This window comes from Sinohyriopsis cumingii, chromosome 17 (assembly GCF_028554795.1).
Source record: "Sinohyriopsis cumingii isolate HCF-2022 chromosome 17, ASM2855479v2, whole genome shotgun sequence".
In the NCBI taxonomy this organism is placed as follows: Eukaryota; Metazoa; Mollusca; class Bivalvia; order Unionida; family Unionidae; genus Sinohyriopsis; species Sinohyriopsis cumingii.
In genome coordinates this window covers 90590700-90611745 of record NC_142977.1, presented here as the reverse complement: position 1 = coordinate 90611745, position 21046 = coordinate 90590700, and the positions used below count along the sequence as shown (strand labels likewise).

Genomic DNA, 21046 nt, shown 5'->3' with positions numbered 1-21046 from the left:
ATGTCATTTCACTGGATCATTCACTGTTGGTTGACAGTGTAGCTAAATTATCATTCAAATAATTGTATTGGTCAGGCATGTACATGGGGCAACGATTTGGTGATCATATTAAGTCTTGCTTAATTCTCGAAGCACCATGTGCCATTTACTCATCCAGAACTGTTATCATACCATGCTTAGATCATGAAGGTGCTGTCACTGGCAATTTCATATTGTTCAGGTAACACTATTTGTTGCAAAATGATTCCCTGGTAATACACACTGCCTTGGTTTAAAATCTATTTATCATTTATAATAAGTTGATTGATTCATATTTGAGCGTAGACACCCTTAGATAAGTATATTGCAGTGATTCTCCATCCACCAATGATCACTCACACAAGATTTTGAAATAAATGTGGCAGTATGAATAGAATCCCTAATAAGAAAATCAAGCTCAGCTTGCTTGATAGCAAGCCTGTCACTTAGTGTTATACAACTGAATAGTGAATCATTTTTATCGCCATGTGCTGCACATAAAAGTATTTTTCCATGAAAGCCAGTTTTGCTTATGCCACATGGAACTGGACCAGCTTCCTTTCTAATTCTAGTGGAGTGTATCCAACAATACTTGTTGACAGATTGCTGTCCACAATGTTCTGATTTTTCCCCATAATGAGCAATTTACAGTTATTTTTTCTAATCATCATTATTAGAATTATATCCTTTTTCATTTATTTTTTTACTATGAGCAGACATCCAGAGTTTGATTATGTATAGTTTCTTGGGGCAGGTCATCAGAGGACACCCCCCCAAAATGTTGAGTCGCTTCAGTTCAAATGAATTTTTTAAAATACCTGAACGTGAGCTTTGGCTGGCAAGTATTGTTGTTTAGTCATGAATTCCTCCTCTAGGTTATAATACACGAAATTGATGTCTAAACAGCAGGACTGCACTCACTAGACTGAGTAAGTATGACATGATAACATGTCTAAACAGCAGGACTGCACTCACTAGACTGAGTAAGTATGACATGATAACATGTTTAAACAGCAGGACTGCACTCACTAGACTGAGTAAGTATGACATCATAACATGTCTAAACAGCAGGACTGCACTCACTAGACTGAGTAAGTATGACATCATAACATGTCTAAACAGCAGGACTGCACTCACTAGACTGAGTAAGTATGACATCATAACATGTCATAAAGCAGGGCTCACTCAATACAAGTGTTGTCTTGTCCTGGATGATATAAAGTTTACATCCAGAGTTTGCATATGATCTCATATAGTCTGTTGGGTCGGTGCAGTCATTGGATGACCAAAGAAAGGTTGAGTCACCTCCCCTACTGCTCAGTCTCATTACCATTAAGGTAAAAAATCTGTTGGAATTAAAAGTCATGCAGTATTTATAAAAAAATATACTTTTGAATTTCGTTGCTAAAGGAATTTATTGATCCCTCAAAAATGATATTCTCCAAGGTTTGCAGTCACACTGAATATTGTATTTGTGTATGTTGAGGGGTGGTAGGGTGAATCCATATTGCAGTCTCAGCAGAAATCTGTAATTATATGTTAATACTTTGTGCAGTTTTACTTTTAGCCACTGGTTATTGGAGTTATTTACTTTTATATTTTTTCAATAACTATAATAATTATTGTTGGATTTCAGCTAAATGTGATATGGATTTGAATTCAAGTAAGCCCTTAGCTGACTTTAATTTTCATCATATAGCAGAAATATTGCCTTTGATTATTAGATCCTTTCGTTTTCAACTCTGCACATTAATTCTCATTTTTATTAAATATTGTTGGCTATATAGCAAGTTTATTAGGAAGTTTGATATTGATATCTTGTCTGTGTTTGTCACTGTTGTTGAACCTGATTTTAGTATCTTAATCATCTTTTAACTCCTCTTTGTCTAATTCACCAGCTTTCCTTTCTGCACAATAAAAACCTCTTTCATATACTATATCAAGTTCTTCACCTAGCCTTTTCCTCTACAAGACAACATGGGGTCTCGGGGGCTGAATGGTGTGAGACTCTTGCCTTTACACATCACTGACATCTCACTTCTGTCTTCATTGGTTCAAATCTTGGGCTCAGTTTATGTGGGTATGTGAGAAAGCTTGCCAGTATCTTCCCATGGGTTGGTGGTTCTTCCAAGGGTTTTCTAATGTTGTTCCTCCACCAAATATACAGGCTGTCATGTTTAGAGTATCATGTGCTGAAAAATGGTGTTAGATCCATAACAACAACAAAACAACATGCTTCTACTTTTAATGAAAAGAACAGAATATTAATTCCTGAAATTTGCTTTGTTCTGCTGCTGTTTTGTTCCAGACTTGTAAGAACTTACTTGAATGTCTTTATTGTGGCTATGTACATATTTCCATTTTCAGGGTTGGTGGCAATATTCAAGACATGGTATGGGATCCAACAGGGGAAAGACTTGCTGTATTGTTTAAAGGTTTGAAATCTAACAGATTCACAAATGTCCCTTTATTTAGTCACATAGTCCTATTAAATTATTTTTTTCTGAATCAAAACTCCAGATAAGCCATGTATTTGCATACATACATATAAAACTACAAAAAGTATTTTTTTTTTCTCTGAACAGTGTAAATGTTATGTATTGTGCAAGACTGATAAGTAATTATATCATAATCCAAGGCACATCAACCTTATCAAGCATACCTCAGCCAGAAGTACAGTGCTTTTAGTATAGACTGGGGAATGTGCTTAATGCCCTCTGGACTTAATTCTTGTTTATTAATTTTTGTACACCAGTCTAATGATTCTAGCTTACAATCTTTTGAATGCTTTAGAAATTTTGACTTCAGTTGCATGCTGATATCATACCTTGATTTAAGGTAAAGCAGATGTTACCAGTGCAGACAGCATCTCAAGAGTGTCAAAACCACATGTAAATAAAGTCAACTAAAATTAAATATTGCCACTAGTTTAAATTTTCAATAAATTGGAAGTGGAGGAACAACCAGAGCATATCATCAAAAGTGTTTTGAATGAGCTTGTAAATTCATGCACAGATATGGTAAATAAAGACAGTGCAGTCAACAAACATGACGGTGATAAAACTACTGAGAAAATAATCATATCCCACTTCAGAGGGCAGTGCAATTAGTGTGGATATGAAATGTAAAGTTTGCATGGATGCAGATGTCAACAGTAGTAGGGATAATGAGGCATTACCAAACAGATGCAAAGAAGCATCAAACAGCAGTCACACATATGAACACAAAAGCAATAAATAAAACAGTAAAACGTGTGCAACTTGTGTGTTGGAAACGAAATGTATAGAATTTGAAGCAGACAACTGAGAAAAAATGGTGTATATGATGATGAAGTCAGATTGTTTAGGGTTGTCTGTTAAGTTACAAAAGAACTCAATGAATGCTTTGCTAGGGTTGTCTGTTAAGTTACAAAAGAACTCCTCAGTTAATGCTTTGCAAGGGTTGTCTGTTAAGTTAGAAAAGAACTCCTTTTTGATCAATTAATGCTTTGCTAGGGGTGTCTGTTAAGTTACAAAAGAACTCCTTTTTGATCAATTAATTCTTTGCTAGACCTACTGAATTCTGCTGTTACTGCTGATTTAATGAGAAAGTTTGATGTGCTTCAAAAAGTGAGATTTTTTAAAAATATTCATTATATTTGTTTATTAGTGACTCAAGTTCCCACATTTTAAAATTTAATAAGATACAGCAGGTCATAGGAGAACCAGAACTAAACATGAAAGTCATGCTGTATATGTTGGATAGCATTGAAAAATGTAGTGGAAGCAGTCTATGAGAGCCACAGCATGTTGCTTGCATTGTCATTCTTTGCAGCACAGGAAAATTCCATGGTTTCAAGATCGTACATGCATTTTGTAAGCTATGGAAATGTCATACTTGTAAATTTCATGCTTGCTGTTTACTCGGTCATAAGCAATTTGAGAAGTCAGCAAGAGAAACAGTCATTGGTATTTAGTGTAATACAGCTAAATATGGATGCCACTAGTCTTGTTAAGTTGGACTAACTACAGACCAAAGATTATTATGCCTTGAAGGGAGACAGAATAGAGGTAAAAGAGGATAGCAGTACAGTAGCTTCAAAATACCCATAAAAATGATGGAAAGAAACAAGCATTACCAAGGAGTGGAAGAGAACGTGAACTGTAGAGTATAAGAGAAAAGTATACAATTTGTTTGAAGAAGAATATCCAACACAGATTTACCAAGGATGAGAGTCAGATTTTTTATCACTTTGACAACTTAATCACAAGGACATAAATAAACTGAGGCTGCATTTAAAGCTCTAGCTGCCTTTTATCGCAATGGAAAGGTTTTTCAAGGTTCTAAATGGCTAACTGGGAAATTGGGGACTATTTGGCAATAGAAGATAGAAGGCTAGATTATATTTAGACTGCAGAGAACTTGACTCAAGAATGGCCAGTTCCAAATGAAATGATAAGTATAATGATGGCTAGTATCTATACCCTTTAGCATGACAAGTTTGTATCAAAAAGTGATTTACGGCTGCAATTCTTTGTATTATTATTATATTGCTCTTTGTCTAATAAGCATTCAGTGCAAAAGGAGCCTCATTACCCAGTATATACTTATTTACAATTTTGGAAGCTTTCTGAAGCCAGACTTATTAAAATAGATACATGTAATTGTGTTTCACAGTTTGAAGCCAGTAAAGCCATCAGGGTTTAGAAGCATACTTATAAACCAAGTGTTTTAACTAAGTCACAGTGGAATACTGAAAATCTGAATTGCTTCATGTTGTTAGAAAAACATAGGTAACGAAACCTATTCATGAATTTACTCATGTATTTTCTCCATGAGTTTAAGAACAAAATCATGCCATTTTCTTAATGAAGCACTTCCTAATAAATTTTGCCCATTGAATTTTAAAATAAGGAGTAAAATAATTCATATAATAAATCCTATCTTAAGTTCTGTTTAAATTACATTGAAAAAGATGCCTCATTTAAGCCATGTTGAAAGGATACCTCATTTAAACAGTGTTGAAATACAGGGATACCAGCAGTAACATGAAGGTCAATGTTCACAGAGTGCCACTGTATTATATAACATATCTTCCATCATGGAACCAAAGAAAAGGTTGTATGTGTAACTTTCTAGGCTATACTTGATGGGGGATGTGGTGTGTGCAAGTGGCGGGTTCATTGATGCAGTTGCCAACTTAAATTGTTGTATATTGCACAAGAAATAGTGGAAACAAAGTTATTACATATTCTCCTTCAGTCTCATACAGTCATTATAAAATATTGACTGAAAACTTTTGAAATCGTAATGTCCCTGTACATTTTTAAACTATTTTACACAACAGTTTAACTTCAGTGCTGCCTCTTCGGGGTTTTATGAAAGGACACACTGTCAGTTTCATTACTGGACTGAGTGTGTGTGGATGGATATACATGTATATCTGCAACTTAAAATGAAATTGTTCTTTGTTTCTATCTTTTTTTTACAGAAAACAGTAGTGGCACAAACAGATACATAGCTGTCTTCAGAACAAAGATTTACCCAGTCCTAGATATAACACCATGGTAATTTATATTTACTGCATAGAGTTGAAATAACACAAATTTTCCCTGTCCAAGATATAATTCATGGGCATTTATCTTTATGACATAGACTAGAAACAGGTTTATGATGTACACTATATACTAGCTTATAGGTTGAGTCCAACTAGAAACTGTGCAGACTATATCTGCCATTGCATAAGGAATTGACAGGTCTGGGTCTTTGTAGTAGTAATCAGTGGAATGAACAACATGGACCTTGATCTGACAGTGCATTATACAATGGCAGATAAAGATCTATGCAGTTTGCAGTTGGATTTGACTTGTACATGAGTATATATGAGTCATTGGGGTACATTTCACTGCATATTAATCAGTGTAGATGGTGTAGGCCGTTTCGGTAACCTCATTATCTGCCCTTTCTTTCCAAACTCTTTAGTTTCTGGAGGTTGCACTCGAAGCATTTCTGGTAGGTATTACTGTTGGTTGACATTCACTGATTGCAAAACAGAATGAAGCACTGTGTAATGGTTAACATAACCAAATACAAAGCATTTAGCAAAGGGATTCATAAGTGTATATTGTGAGAGTGGTTAGAAATCACTCAGCACTGTGTAATGGTTAACATAACCAAATACAAAGCATTTCGCAAAGAGGGATTCATAAGTGACAATAGCATTTATCTTTTCTAGTGGCTCAATTACCTACAGGATGTAGTAAATGCCTATAGGATACAAGACAGAGATAACTAGGTTACCGAAAGGGTCTATAAGTTAGGCTGTTGCATTACATATCTGCATCATATCCCATATATGATTGCTTATAAGTGGAGTCCAACTGCAAACTACAAAGACCAAATCTATCATTGCATTATGCACTGTCAGATCTGGGTCTCTGCAGTTCGTTATGAGTTATCAGTACAACAAACAATATTGGCCCTCATTTGATGGCACAGGATATGACATTAAATCAGGATCTATATTGTTTGTAGTTGGACTACATTATAAGTGAGTTTATATTGTACATGGTTTATACAAACTTGAAAAATTATTTGAGCAGTTGCTTTGAAAGCTCTATGAATAAAAAAGCTGGTTTTATTCTTGAACAGTCTTTGAAATTGTTGAAAAACTGCATCGATTTATGTGTGAATAAAAAACATTTAAACAAAATATATCACTTTTTCTATAAATTTTTACAAAAAATTTGTGTATTGTAAAACAGTAACAGAATGGGATAAAATTGTGTGGATCAGATGACATACAACACTAGATAAAATTGTGTGGATCAAATGGCAGACAATTATAATAGCTTACAGCAGTAACTGGGAGAAGGTTTAGCACTATATACCATATTTACTGCATATGTTGGGACACCGTATTTGTTGGGACACCATAAATTAATTTTAAAAGTAATTTTTTTTTTTGTGCACTGTATGTTCTGGGACACATCGTTTTTTTCGAGTCATAAGTTGTGGGACACCTTTTAAATCATTCGAAAATTACATGTCAGAAATTGCAATCCAACTGAAATTTTATTTTTTAAATATAAAACTGTACTTGAGATAAAACTCTTTAATCCACTGCAGCAGCATCTCATCAACACAACCCTTCTCCTGCACACGTACGGTCTATTATCTTGGTATATGAATACTTTTTTAACTTTCTCATACTGTGAAAAATTGTTGGAGGCAACACACCACCTGAAGTGGAAACTGCAAGAACAAAAGGAAGATTTTTTTCAAATCTGCACTAGTCTTGCTAATTCTCACACTTTTGAAGCCCATCTTATCGTCAGTCCATCCAGGAATGCGATTAAAGTACACTAGAGTTTCATCCATGTTAATGATCATATTGTTGGCGAAATGATCTGTTTCTCTTCTGGCCATCACGAATTCATCACGTGATTTTATTTTCTCCAAATCTTCAGGATGATGCTGGGTCATCGATGTTCACGCACGAAGCACTATATTATGCAACTTTAAAAACTGTTCCATTGTTTTACTTTATTGTCAAACTTTTTGTGAATACTGTTGAAAAGGAACCAAAGTTAGCTTCCATATCTCGGTTGTCTTTGTATATTCAACGCTAAAAAAATAAATCGGCACACTTAAAAGAATCCAGTAGTCGGCATCTGAGGTCAGCTTGCTTTGCAATAAAATAACCTTTGTATTGATATCCTTTAAAAAAATGTGGCTTCCGAATCCAAAGTCGGCTTCCAACGTCTGCTTGCTTTGTAATAAAAATAACCTTTGTCTTTGATGTTCTGTCGGCAAGTTCAAAGAAGTTTACTGCTGGCTGCCAGTTGTGTTTATTTACCACCAAGGCTTATATGTGCTTGGCATCTTTAGTAATAATTAATACAAAGGTGCACTGATGTCTGCGGGTAAATATTAATGATTCTTATGTAAGACGCGCTGGCGAAAGATTGTCACTTGCACTCAAGTGAATGTGTTTTAAAATAATGATTTTTATTTGCGAGATACTGGCTTACAGTATAATTTTCTTCTGGCCTTAACGAATTCATCACATGATTTTATTTTCTTCAAATATTCTGGGTGATGCTGGGTCATCGACATCTGTGCACAAAGCACTATATTGTGTCACTTTAAAATTTGTTCCATTGTTTCAATTTATTTTCAAAATTCCCGTGAATACAGTTGAAAAGGAACCCAAGTATGCTACCATATATCGGCCATCTTTGTATATTAAAAAAAAAAAAAAAAATCAGCTCACTTCACAGAATCCATAGTCAACTTCCGATGTCGGCTTGCTTTGCAATAAAATAACCTTTGTATTGATATCCTTTACAAAATAAAGTAACCGGGGTCAGCTTCTGAGATCGCCTGCTTTGTAATAAAAATAACCTTTTGTCTTTGATGTCCTGTCGGTAGGTTCAAAGAAGGAGTTAACTGCTTGCTGCCAGTCGTGTTTATTCACCACCAGGGCTTATATATGCTTGGTATAGTAAGGATAATTATGTAACCCTAGCTGGTGAAAAGACTGTCACTTGCACTCAAGAGAATGTGTTTTCAAATGATGATTTTTTTTATTTTTGCGAGATACTGTCATACAGTAGACCTGGATATAATTCAGTCTTGATTATTTTGCACCCAACACCGTGTCATGCGTGAATGGCTTATTCAAGATATCAGTTGACTATTTCCCTCATGTATGCGATTTTGTTGGCTCCAGTTTTCAGTTGGATAACATGTTCAAACCTTTGAGCACAACCACACACAATTGTTTCTCAGTATTCATGTCAATGAACAACATGGTGTGTGATTTATCAGACATAATTGATACACGCTACAGTATGGAAGCCTACGCTACTTATACAGATTTCGTGGAAATATTTTATTCTTTAATGCTCATGTTGAAAAAAGGAATAAATGATAACAACACAAGGTTAGTTTCTTTCTTTTTATTATCAGTTAAGTGTTTTATTTATCTATTTTATTGCGACGTTCAGTTGTGGGGGGGGACACAAATGCAATACAAATTTATTTCGTTTCTTAAGTCTTGGGACATATGACCAAAGTGAAAAAATGTTTCACCATAAGTACTGGGACAGGAAAAAAAATAATTATTTTATTGTGTCCCAACATATGCGGTAAATACGGTGTGTGTGTGTGTATATATATATATATATATATATATATATATATATATATATATATATATATATATATATCATGATCTGCCCATGCATTATGTAGAAAATTTATAAGTTGACCCCACCCAAAGTGAATAGGTAAAACAACAAAAAGTGCCTGACTGACTGCGCTTACACCTTTTTCTGGGTTGGTATGTATGATTATTACATGGAAATTGTTATTAGCTAATATGATTAAATTTGTTTGAAAAGTCAGTACATTTATTTAATTTTCTATTTTCTTATTATGTATGCCTAATTTAGATTTGTGTTTAATTTAACAAGGACAAGAATTGAGCAACATGGGTTGCTGTAGCAGTAACCTCTCCCTTTTGACTCTAGTTAATTATTGTTTGTTTATGTATTATTGCATAAGAATTTTATATCAGTACACCAGTATTTAAAATTTGATTTTGCCTTGAAATCGTAAATAATTAACTCATTAAAATGTGATCCCAATATGACAACAGTGAACAACATTAGGGTTCGGTTCAATGCTCACATTTAGCTTGTGACCATATTTACATAATGGTGCCAAAACATGTCCCCTGAGGGTTTGAACTTGCACTGAAGTACATCGCTTGGATTAGAATCTTGGGCACCACTGCAATAAAAAGAAATATCTCCAAAATACAATACTGATGTTTTAGAAATAATGATCTGAAAAAATTATTGTAATACCATACAAACTAAGTTGTTATTTGCTTTGATGTAAATGACCTTAAACACTGTTTACACATCTATGGTAATCATGCTAATAAACACCTAGTAAAAGACAATTACACATCAAATTACTGTCATAACCACTGGACAAAAAGGTAAACTTGAACTGGACCATGAATTATGAAGTCTTTATTTACTTTTATTTAATTTAATGTTGGAGAAGTCCGAAAATATAACAGAAGAATCATAATAGTTTTTAACACTGTTTTGACATGGTTATTGAAAGAGCTGGTAACTGCTGTATGTCCTGTGTCGGTCTTGCCAATTTTGTCTTGACATTTTTCCTGCCTACAAGTATTGGGACACTGAAAATGTTGTATTTTTTTACGAGCATATCAGTCTTAGGGCATAGACAAAATAATTATCTTTTCATTTTTCAAGATTTACAGTCATTTTAGTAATCAACAGAAAAACTTTAACATTTTCAAGTTTAGACCTTGGGCAGTATATAAGCCAATTACCCTTCTTTCATGTTTTTATTTTTTTCTTAAATCATTAGGCTTATATGTGAGTATATATGGTGAATGATATCTCATTTTATTACGAGGTTGGCCCATTATGATCACATCATTGGTCCACTTTTGCAAGTGAATGGTGCCAGTTGGACCATCTTTTGTCATAATTGGCTGGAACACTGAAATTCTAAACATTTTCAAACTTTGAACTTGAGATCAGGTTTTTTGCTCAATCTGTGTCATTCATCTTATTCAGCCAAACATTACAGCAGAGTATTTATTAAAAAATCTTTGTACTTTATCATGTGATCAATGAAGGCTTTCATGTATAGCTTTCAATACAAAATTTGTTAGATATTTATGTCTTTTTCTTGTTGCTAAAGCCTCCAGAGCAGAAATTATACAGTCTGTTTCACAAATTTTATATGCAATAAGTACCCTTGTAAGTATTTATTATTTTTCAGTGGATTTGTTAAAGGGTTTGAAGGAGAGATTCCACAGCATATTGCCTTCCAGCCCAAGTTTGATAGAGGGGCTCTTCTCACAGTGGTAGGTCAATTAGGTTTTTCTCATACCAAAAAGAGAAGAAAATTCACTGTCTTGGTATGAAACTTTTCTGAGTAATATTGCGAGAAGAAAACATAAGTTCTTCTCAATATGGACTTGTACAGAGATGTTGAGTACATGTACTTGACTATTTTTTTTATAGAAAAATCGAAATCAAAATGTGCCATATTAGTGTATGAAAAATGCTAGACTTGGTGCATCTTCTGTTTGCTATGATAAAGCTGTGCTAACATTGTTTCACATCCTTGTTAGACAAGTCAATAAGAAAGTGATGTTCTGGTTGCAATACTAATGCTATGATGTTGTTTCACAGCCTTGTTAGACAAGTCAATAAGCAAGTGATGTTCTGGTTGCAATACTAATGCTATGATGTTGTTTCACATCCTTGTTAGACAAGTCAATAAGCAGGTGATGTTCTGGTTGCAATACTAATGCTATGATGCATTCATCATCTGCCATATACTAGGACAAACCCATGCAATCGGAATCTAATCTCCAAAGTGGCCACCATCAGTGTACATAATCCATGGAAAATCTTCATGCACCCAAATCATTTCAAAGAATATGATCTTTTATACCAGCCATTACATTGGAAAATTATTCAGTTTTCAATAAATCATTTTTAAAAAATGATGGTAGAAGTTTATCTTGAGCATACTTAAGAATGTTAGTTGTAATTATACAGATACATGGTAATCAAAGTACAAAAAAATGAACTTAGAAGCTTATTCAGTACTAATCGGAGGGTCTTGTTTAAGTTAGGCATGAGAAACCACAAATTCCCCCCCCCCCTTTTTCTTTTTTTAAATAATTTTCCCTAAAACTATTTGGATAAGATATATTGCTTTGCCAGATACTTGGGTCACTAAGACATGCCAAAGGGATCTGATCTTATTGGTCCTTACATTTAGTTTGTTGGCCTTTATCCTAGTTGTAAATAATTTAATTATGTAATTTTATTTTGATATTTTATTTTGTAACCCAGATTCATGTATAAATTTAATATATTTATATGTGTGAGATTGAGGTTAGGGTTGTTATTCATTAAAAATTTGAAGTATATTTCCGGGGATCCAATCTTATTTTGCTCCATTTTTAGTTTGGTTCATTCTTTCTTTAGTTTGTGGCAGGTGTTGAATATATGTGTTATGTCTTCTGGAACCCGGCAGTGGTAGCAGTTTGAGTTATGAGCGGTTGGAGTCCTATGTATTGCCCAAAGCTGCTATCCAGTTTGGTTTTTCCGGTATAGATCCTAGTTATGGTTTTTTGATCATTGTTGTTGATTTTAGGTGGTTTCTTATTCCTGTTGATATATTTTAGAATAGAGTATAGTCTCCTGCCTTTGGTGTTTTGGTTCCAGCATTCCTGCCATTTGCTATCAATAAAGTGTTTTGTTATGCTTTGGAGTTCACTGACACTGTAATTAAGGGCTATTTGAGTTGGTTCATTTAGTTTTTGTTTCGCTATTTGGTCAGCTAACTCATTTCCTTGAATGTCATTGTGGGATGGTATCCACATAAATTCGATTTGTTGTTTGTTGTTATACAGTTCTTTAATTAATAAATATGTTTGCCTGAGAAAACTTTCTCTTGATTTAGTATTATTATTTAGTATAGATGTTACGATGTTCAGCGAGTCACTTATAATCACTGCTTTAGGTTTGTTGTTGTCCTTAATCCATCTGAGGGCTTCTAGGATTTCCCAGAATTCTGCTGTGTAAATAGAGCAGTGGTTTGGTAGCCTTTTGCCCATTTTAATGTTCAGCTCGGGTATTACCACTGCTGCTGCTGTTCTGGGGGCAGAGGGGCTCAGATATTTTGGACCCATGAGAGTATATTTTAATTGAGTTAGGGTATTTTGTCATAACTTCAGTTATGATAATTGTTTTGAGTTCCTAGTCTTTCTTATTGCCAAATTCATGTTTTGTGTGTTAATTGATGGTTTGATATTGGTCCATGGCATTGTGTTGTAGTTTGTTGTTAATTCAGCATGGAAATCTTCAGTTGGTAGTTGGTTAGTCAATTGGTGTACAAGTTTTCCTGCAGGGATGGTAGTTACTCGTTTGTTACTGAAAGGTGTGTTGCATTTATTGATGGCTATAGGAGTGGGGTGTGTGTTAAGGTAGATTGTTACTCTAGCTGCATATCTTAAGGTTAATTCCTGCCTTCTTAGGTGTAGAGGCAGTTCTCTAGTTAGTATTCGGAGTTCAGCTAGGATACAGATGGCAGAGCACCGGTACAGGTGACTAACGCACTGCTTTGTATCTGGTCTAATTTTTTTAGGAGTCTATGTGGAGGTGAATTATATATTTGACACCCATAGTCCAATTTTGACCTTATTAATGCCCTCTATAGTATGAGGAGCGTTTCTTGATTGGATCTGCATGTGGTTTCTTTAAGTTCCTTAATACGTTTGTGTCCTTATTGCATCTATTTACTAGGTCATTTATGTGGTGTCCCCAGTGAAGATGTTCATCGTAATACATGCCTAGGAATCATGCTACTTTTATGAATTTGATGATTATATTTTGTGTGGTGTGTTCGGGGTACTTGAATTTATAACTCTGTTTGGTTGTAAAGAAGACTGCAATAGTTTTTTCATGGGATAGTTTAAATCCCCATTTATCTGCCCATCTCCTTATATTGTTTAAACTATCTTGAATTTCACTAATGATTTTGTGGCTTGTAGGGCTACCTGCTTTCCATATTCCACTGTCATCTGCAAATTGTGAAATTTCGACTAGGTTTGAAGTTATGTTTTGATCCAAGTCATTAATCATGATGTTAAAGAGTTTGGGGATGAGTATGCTTCCTTGTGGGGTACCGTTCTTGAGTGAATATATGTCAGAGTAAGTGTCCCCAACTCTAGTTATAATTTTATGGTAAGTTAAGAAGTTCTCAATGAAGTTAAATAATTTTCCAGTTATTCCGAAGTGGTTAAGTTTGGCTAATAAGCCTTTTGTCCAAATGAGCTTAAATGCCTTTTCCAAGTCTATGAATACTGCACATAGGATTATATCTTACATTTGGAGTTATATGCCAGTTTAATTGCTGATTCCAATCGTATGATTTGATCCATAGTGGAAATTTTGTTTCTAAATCCGCATTGGTTTTTGGATATTGTTACTTTCCAAGTGGTATTTAAGTCGATTAGTTATTAATGTTTCCACAATTTTACAAATATTATTAGTCAGATTGTTCTGTAAGAGTTTATGTCATTGGGGTCTTTACCTTGTTTGGGGATTGGGATTGCTACTGCATTAGTTCCATTTATTGGGTTGTTTGCCTACTTCCCAGATCTTGTTAACCATCTTTATTATGGTGTATGTAGTGTTTTCAGGCAAGTTTTTATATATGCTATAGCCTATTTGATCTTCACCTGGGGAAGTTTCCTTTTATGATGTCAGTGCTTTTTTCCCATCCATATAATGTTATTTCACTATTTAAGTTAGATTCTTTAGGGCCTAGATCTTTGAAAAGGTGTATATGTGGGTTTTTCCCCCACTTTATCCCTGTGTTGCTGAAAGGCTGGGGTATGGTTTAGGTTGCTACTCATAGCTGAGAAATGTTTGGCTAGTTGATCTGCCTTTTCCTTATTTTTCAGTGTACCTACTATTTTGGAAGTGGTATTAACTGTTTTTCCTCTAATTGATTTGATCTTATCCCGGACTTGTTTAGAGCTGGTCCTAATATTGATTTTTGAGGGGACATTTTGCCAAGCGTTTTATTTAGCCTGCTTAATTGGCTTTTTTTTTAAAGTTTCTTTCCTTTTTCTTATAATTTGTAAAATCTATGGAGTTGCCTGATCATTTAATTTTTTTAAGTGCCTGTTTGCATAGTTGGTTCCACCAGGGTACTGTTTGTTTAGTTTTTGTGCCACTAGTTTTGGGTATGTTGGTGGTTGCTGCTGTTTGTATAGTATTAATGATGTTCTCGTAGAAAGTATTAATATCCTCATTTTCTAACTTTTTGGTGCTTATTTTGGTTAATTGTTTCCTAAATGTTCCCCAATCACCACTGTCATATTTCCATTGTGGATGTTTTTTGATGGGATTATGTTGGACTGTCATCTGCAGAGTTATAATGATTGGAAAGTGGTCACTGCCAAGCGAGTCAGTTTGATCCACTCCCCAGTTAATCATTTGTGCTAAATTTGGCAAGCATATGATTAGGTCGATGGCAGACAGAGCTCCATCCACCTGGTTGAGATGTGTATTTGTCCCATCATTGTGGATGGTCAGGTTGGATTCGGCAGCTTATGCCTCAACCAGCCCACCTCTTTTGTCTGTTCTATGACCTGTCCCCCGCCCCCATAGCTCGTTGTGAGCATTAAAGTGTCTGCAGACGATATGATCTTCTAATTTGTGTTTAGTGATTTGTTTCTAGGTGGCTAGATTGGATACATTAATGTTTCCTCCCAGGTCGTATATATTAAAGATTTGAATATTACCCCATCCCGTTTGAACTATTAAGGACTGAATTTCAAATGTCTCATTGGTACCTGGTATTGGTGTTATATCAGCTGGTATTATATTAGAGACGGAAAGAGAAAAAACCCAGAAAGAGCACAAAATTCTCTATTCCGAGACCTACTTCTGGAGCTTTGTTGTATCACGTGACTGCCACGTTGACATGTGGTCTCTCACGCAGGGAGCATATGAAGCAGGGAACCAGACTATTCTGCTTGATGAATCAGACCGGCCAAGTTTCTTGTAGTTGTTCTCAAAATAAATATGTTCAGAATTATATGTTCTTTTTACAAAAGGTATTAGACTTTCATTTAATATAATTGAAATTTGGTACAAAGACATTAAAAAGGAGTTTGTTGTTGATATCACGTGATTATTGGACTTCGATGTCGTTATTTGAAAGTTGTGAAGTCCTGTGACTTAACGTAAATGGTGAGTACCAGGTCAGGGTTCATCAATGCCGAGTTTCGTCTAGTCTGTCAGCGGATTAAAGGCATAACACATACAATACTTGCCTTTTTTGAGAAAATAAATAATTTTTATATCGATTCCATGCAGGTATAAATCGATTTAACATTGTTTAAATTTGCTAGGCCTGCTGGTAAGCTCTCTTATGGTGGCAGCAGATTCCACATTTTTTATATGTAATTGCTCTGAACCCACACTCCATCCTAAATGTCCAAATGTGACAAATGGGGTTGGAATATTTGGAGGAAACCCATATTAGCAAAATATCGAGCCTATGAGTTGAACTTTGGTGTGAAACTATTACACAGTGACATGTAGCTTGAAACATTGGTTTCAGATCTTAAATAGAATGCAGGGTAAATGGGAAATTGTTGTCCCTTTTATTATATATTATGAAACAGTAAGAGCCCATGAATCAATACAGGTTTTGGGACTGGTTTATTGAACTACAAAAAGACAAATTGATTTTACAGAGTCCTTGTTTATATACCAATATATAATTTTGAAGGTTTTTTGTCAAAATTTAATTCAATCCTTTTGTAAATATCTTTAAATGATGTAATTTTTTAAACCAAATTGTCTTAAGGAGTTTAGGTTGGTTAAAAAATCTTGTTTGAGATTTTATTGGCACACATTAAAATTCAGGGTTAAACTTTTTTCATTACAAGATAAGGTTCTAATATTTAGCATTTATTGGTGTTTTTTCATACTGTGATAGAAAATGTTTACATGCATAACATGCACATATATTGCTCTTGAATTCTTTAGAATTTAAGGTTTGAAAGGAAACAAAATAATTTATGAATATGTTGTTTTCACGTAGCAACATAATGCAGGTAAGCAAAGTAAAGTTAGGATTTGTATTCTGTACATTGAAATGGCTTTAAATGCCAATTTATAAGAATATAGTCAGATTTGTTTTGTGTGACTCATTTTGTGGCTTTTTACATGATCATCGTTTCTGACATATATGTTTTGGAGAGTCTTGAAAGAGAAACATCTTCAGATTTGGAAAATGCATGTTTTATATACCAAAATGTTTTTTAATTCCATTCATTTATGGGCATATGTTAACCTTGAAAAAAATTAATTTCTTTCTGGAAAAAAACTGGAAAAGACCTGGAAATTTATATTTAGAAAAGCATGGGAACCATGTTATATTTAAAAATTTGACTCAGTATTTAAAGGAATTTACTCCTTTTTTGCTGTTATTTTGCATTGTCTGCTATTTTATACAAAAAGCTACTCCACTTTATATAGCCATTATTGTGCTGACTATTCTGTTACACCGTATACATACATACATACATACATACATACGTACATACAGATAGACAGACATGCATACATAGTAATCTTCACTCATTTATTTGTGCAGCTGGCTGTCAGTGACTTTGTGCTGGTCTTGCATCTGTCCACTTGTACTTTGAAACATTAGCCTTTAAAATTTCATTAAGGTGTGTCATAACTCATTATTAGGAATCGAAAATGACATTGGGTTTCCATAACCTGATGGATTTTGGGTTATGATGTCATGGACAGGAGATTAGTTGATGTAAGGGTAGATAGCATAACATTCATAATCTATTTAAGAATTGCAACCTCATCTGTCCACAAAATATGGAAAACTGCAAAAGTAATTCCTGTTCACAAATCTGGTTCTAAGGATGATGCTGATAACTACAGGCCAATCTTAATATTACCAAAATTGTCAAAATTAATTGAAAAACATGTCTATGACTCATTCATGTCATATTCAACCAAACATTTTCTGTTACGCCCTAATCAATCAGTCTTTAGACAGAAACATTCATGTGAGACTGCCTTGATCTCCCTAACCGATAAATGGCTTCAAGCACTTGACCAAAGTAAAATAATAGGATCTGTATTTGTAGATTTCAGGAAAGCTTTTGACATGTTGGATCATAAAATCCTTTTGAAGAAACTGAAAATCTACCAATGTGATGAAAGAACAGTTAGATGGCATACTTCATGCTTAAGTAAGAGAACACATGTTTTGTATAAATAATGTTCAGTCTGAACCTTGAAGAATTAGTTATGTGGTACCACAAGGCTCAATTCTAGGTCCATTACTATTTATTTGGTTTATTAATGACCTACCACTTTTACTAAGGGACCCAATATCATCTACATATCTCTATGCAGATGACACAACATTGTCAGACATCCAAAACACAAAGTATGAACTCAAAATTTCTTTACAGAATGCCCTAAACAAACTGGAAAACTGGTGCACATGCTATGGCATGGTAGTAAATACTGGTAAAACTAAAATATTACTTATCTCAACATGACAAAAAAGGACAAATCTTGATAGTGATGAACTATGATGTGCAAAGATAAAAATTTGCAAATGGTCTGTCATGATAGACTACTTGGTGTTTTGGTAGATAATAACCTATCATGAACTGAACATATCAAACATATCAGTAAAATGTCAATTCAAGTTTATGGCTTCTCAGTAGGATAAGACATTTTCTCCCTGAAAGGCATATAAAACTATTTTATAACGGTTGCATACAACTCTATTTAGACCTCTGTAATACAGTATGGGGTAGTTAAAATGATAAAAACATAGCAAAGCTGGCAAATCTTCAGAAAACAGCATTTGGGCTAATATCAGTATAGAAAGAAAGCAAGGAAAATTTAGCTGATAAGTTAAAAATGTTACCTATTAATGATCGAATCCATTTGAGAAAAGCCAAATTAATGTACAGGATATCCAATAATAGTGCTCCTGAATATTTACAATCACTATTCCAGAATAGGCTACTTGGCAGTACTCCCCACCTGCGATCCATGTCTACCAAACAGTATAAAATTCCCAAACCAAATAAGGAATTATTTTTTGTAAAATTCCAATACTCTGGAACTTTGCTCTGGAATAGTATTCCAGTTAAGATTAGAATGCCCATTTCCTTCTTCCAAACCCAATATATCCAGTGGCTTCAGAGATGCAGCTAAAATAAATAAATTCCTTTGTATGAGGGCCTCAAGGTAGATTAGTTCTTAGCTAATTGTGTTACTCTCTTTAAGTAAAGTCGTTATTATGACACTATTATTTCTTTGATTCAATCTTTTTTATTTCTTGTTTTCTGTTTATTGATTTCTGAGATTAAGAACTGATTTTTCATTTTGCAGATTTGGTCCAGTGGGAGACTGAGTTATATTCCATTGAACTTCATTCCCAATGACATGGTAGAATATCACAGATTTCAAGAGCATTTTGACCCTGTTAATGTACATGCCTCACCAGAACTATATTCAGGGTCTGGATATGCGGATTACTCATAGAAATAAAACCATCTTCAAAGTTACCATATTGCCTGTAATTCTGTTTAGCCTCTGGTATAATGTATACCATCAGTCTATTAAAACTCAGTTTTTCTCTTTATTTTGTGTACTCTTGATATCTGTAGTTATGAATCAAACTGAGAATTATGATTAAATACGAAATTACCATACCTCATGATGTGGGACCCCGACACTAAGCACCTTTTCCATTGTACAGCCACCCACCTGTTTTACTTTTTAGAACCACCATATTTAAGCAGCCTTCCACAAAACTGTATATTATTGAGTAAATAAATTGCCATTTATACTTATATGTGCAGTTGAATCATTTCATTGTGTCTGGCCTTATCTTTGCTTCCATTCTTCAATCAGTAATAAAGCTCCACTATAGCACTTCCTTGTAATTAGCAAAAGCTTAGGAACCATTCAGCTTAGTCTGGTGCAGTGTGGTGTGTACATTGTCCCATGGACTTTGATGTGCCTTTATTGGTTTTGTCTAGTTAACTCCATTTGGAAAGATCTATGGCCCTTGACAATATCATATCTTTACATGTGGTGTTACTTGTAACTTGGATAGCTCAATAACAATTCAAAAATTTCTTATGCAGTTTGGTATGAACACTGAATTTTGTTATTGTTGGTTTAGTATCCACTACTCCGTTGGTAACAAAGTTATTGCCCATATCAGGCAATGTTTGGATAGAGCTGTTATTTAGCATGATTGCCCATTCTGGTATCTTTAGATAGAGTAGTTATTTAGCATGATTGCCCATTCTGGTATCTTCAGTTTCCAAACCCAGTTTCCTCTTTTAAAGGCTATGCAAGCAAATTATACTGAGCAGAGTCTGTTGTGATTCATCAGTTGCTATTAGCTCTAGTATATTATCTGTACTTGTACATCCTCAAAAATATGCATTATAATTGTAAAAATAATTCAAGACAATTTGGTCATGGCATTATTGGCCAGCATTGAAATTAACTTATTCCTCAGAAGTCTTATGACAGTGATATGAGATGGTCTTTCACCAGCAGCATAACATATTTCAAATAATAAATAAAGATGGAAAATGAGTTCATTTTTTTACTGTTATTTTTTTTACCTCACCTCCATTAGTGTTCAGAAGAACTTTTTAATTGTGTCTAAAAGTTTTGATGTTGTTATGATATTAACAAGTTGCAGAATGCAGGTTTGAAATTTGCATTGTATCTTTTAGGTCACTTGGCTGCAAGGCAATGAAGTTTTTGATTTGGCTTTGTCCACCATCAACATTTGCTTGTTGTCAATCTAGAGACCATGTTTCTGATCTGAGTTTGATCAAACATGGAGTGTAGTTTTATATAATAAAACCTCAGACAACTTAAAACATAAGCAGATCCACACATATTAATGAGGTGATCTTGGATCTGATTGGCTGGTCTTCTTGCCAGTCTTGAGTCCACATATCTTTAATCTGATTTTGAACAAACTTGAAATGATGGCTTATTTCCGACAAGGTGGATAATGAACAAGATTCATACATATTAAAGAAGTTATCTTGCATCTGATGGGCCAAGCTTTTCTACCACTCTGGAGCAATATTTCTTCTTCAGATTCATTCCCCAATCACATTATTAGGAATATTAGCGAATCCAGCCCTACTAAAAGATGAAAATTGTCTTTTTCTGCCTATCTCAGTAGACAGAAATTCAGTAACTCTTGCCCATTACCTCCCATTGGCTCTGCCAGATGTCACTAATTTTTCACTTCACTGCTATTCTGCATAATGTTGTTCAGTTTATCCTTTGAAAAGCCATGTCATATTTGTGTGCTAATTGACTCATCTGACATTCTTTTTGGATTCATTGTGTAGATTAATCAT

The 21046-nt window shown here is 34.3% G+C and overlaps 1 protein-coding gene across 1 annotated transcript in view; it reads left to right on the top strand.

The window, feature by feature from the left end:
• Positions 1-20258, top strand: part of LOC149779403 (aladin-like) — a 121120-nt gene extending 100862 nt beyond the window's left edge. Inside the window, exons 13-16 of the mRNA XM_089940068.1 lie at positions 2386-2453; positions 5489-5564; positions 10834-10918; positions 19035-20258. Of these exons, the coding sequence (XP_089796194.1) occupies positions 2386-2453; positions 5489-5564; positions 10834-10918; positions 19035-19187 (382 nt within the window). The 3' untranslated portion in view covers positions 19188-20258. The remainder of the gene's footprint in view (positions 1-2385; positions 2454-5488; positions 5565-10833; positions 10919-19034) is intronic.
• The last annotated feature ends 788 nt before the right edge of the window (positions 20259-21046 follow it).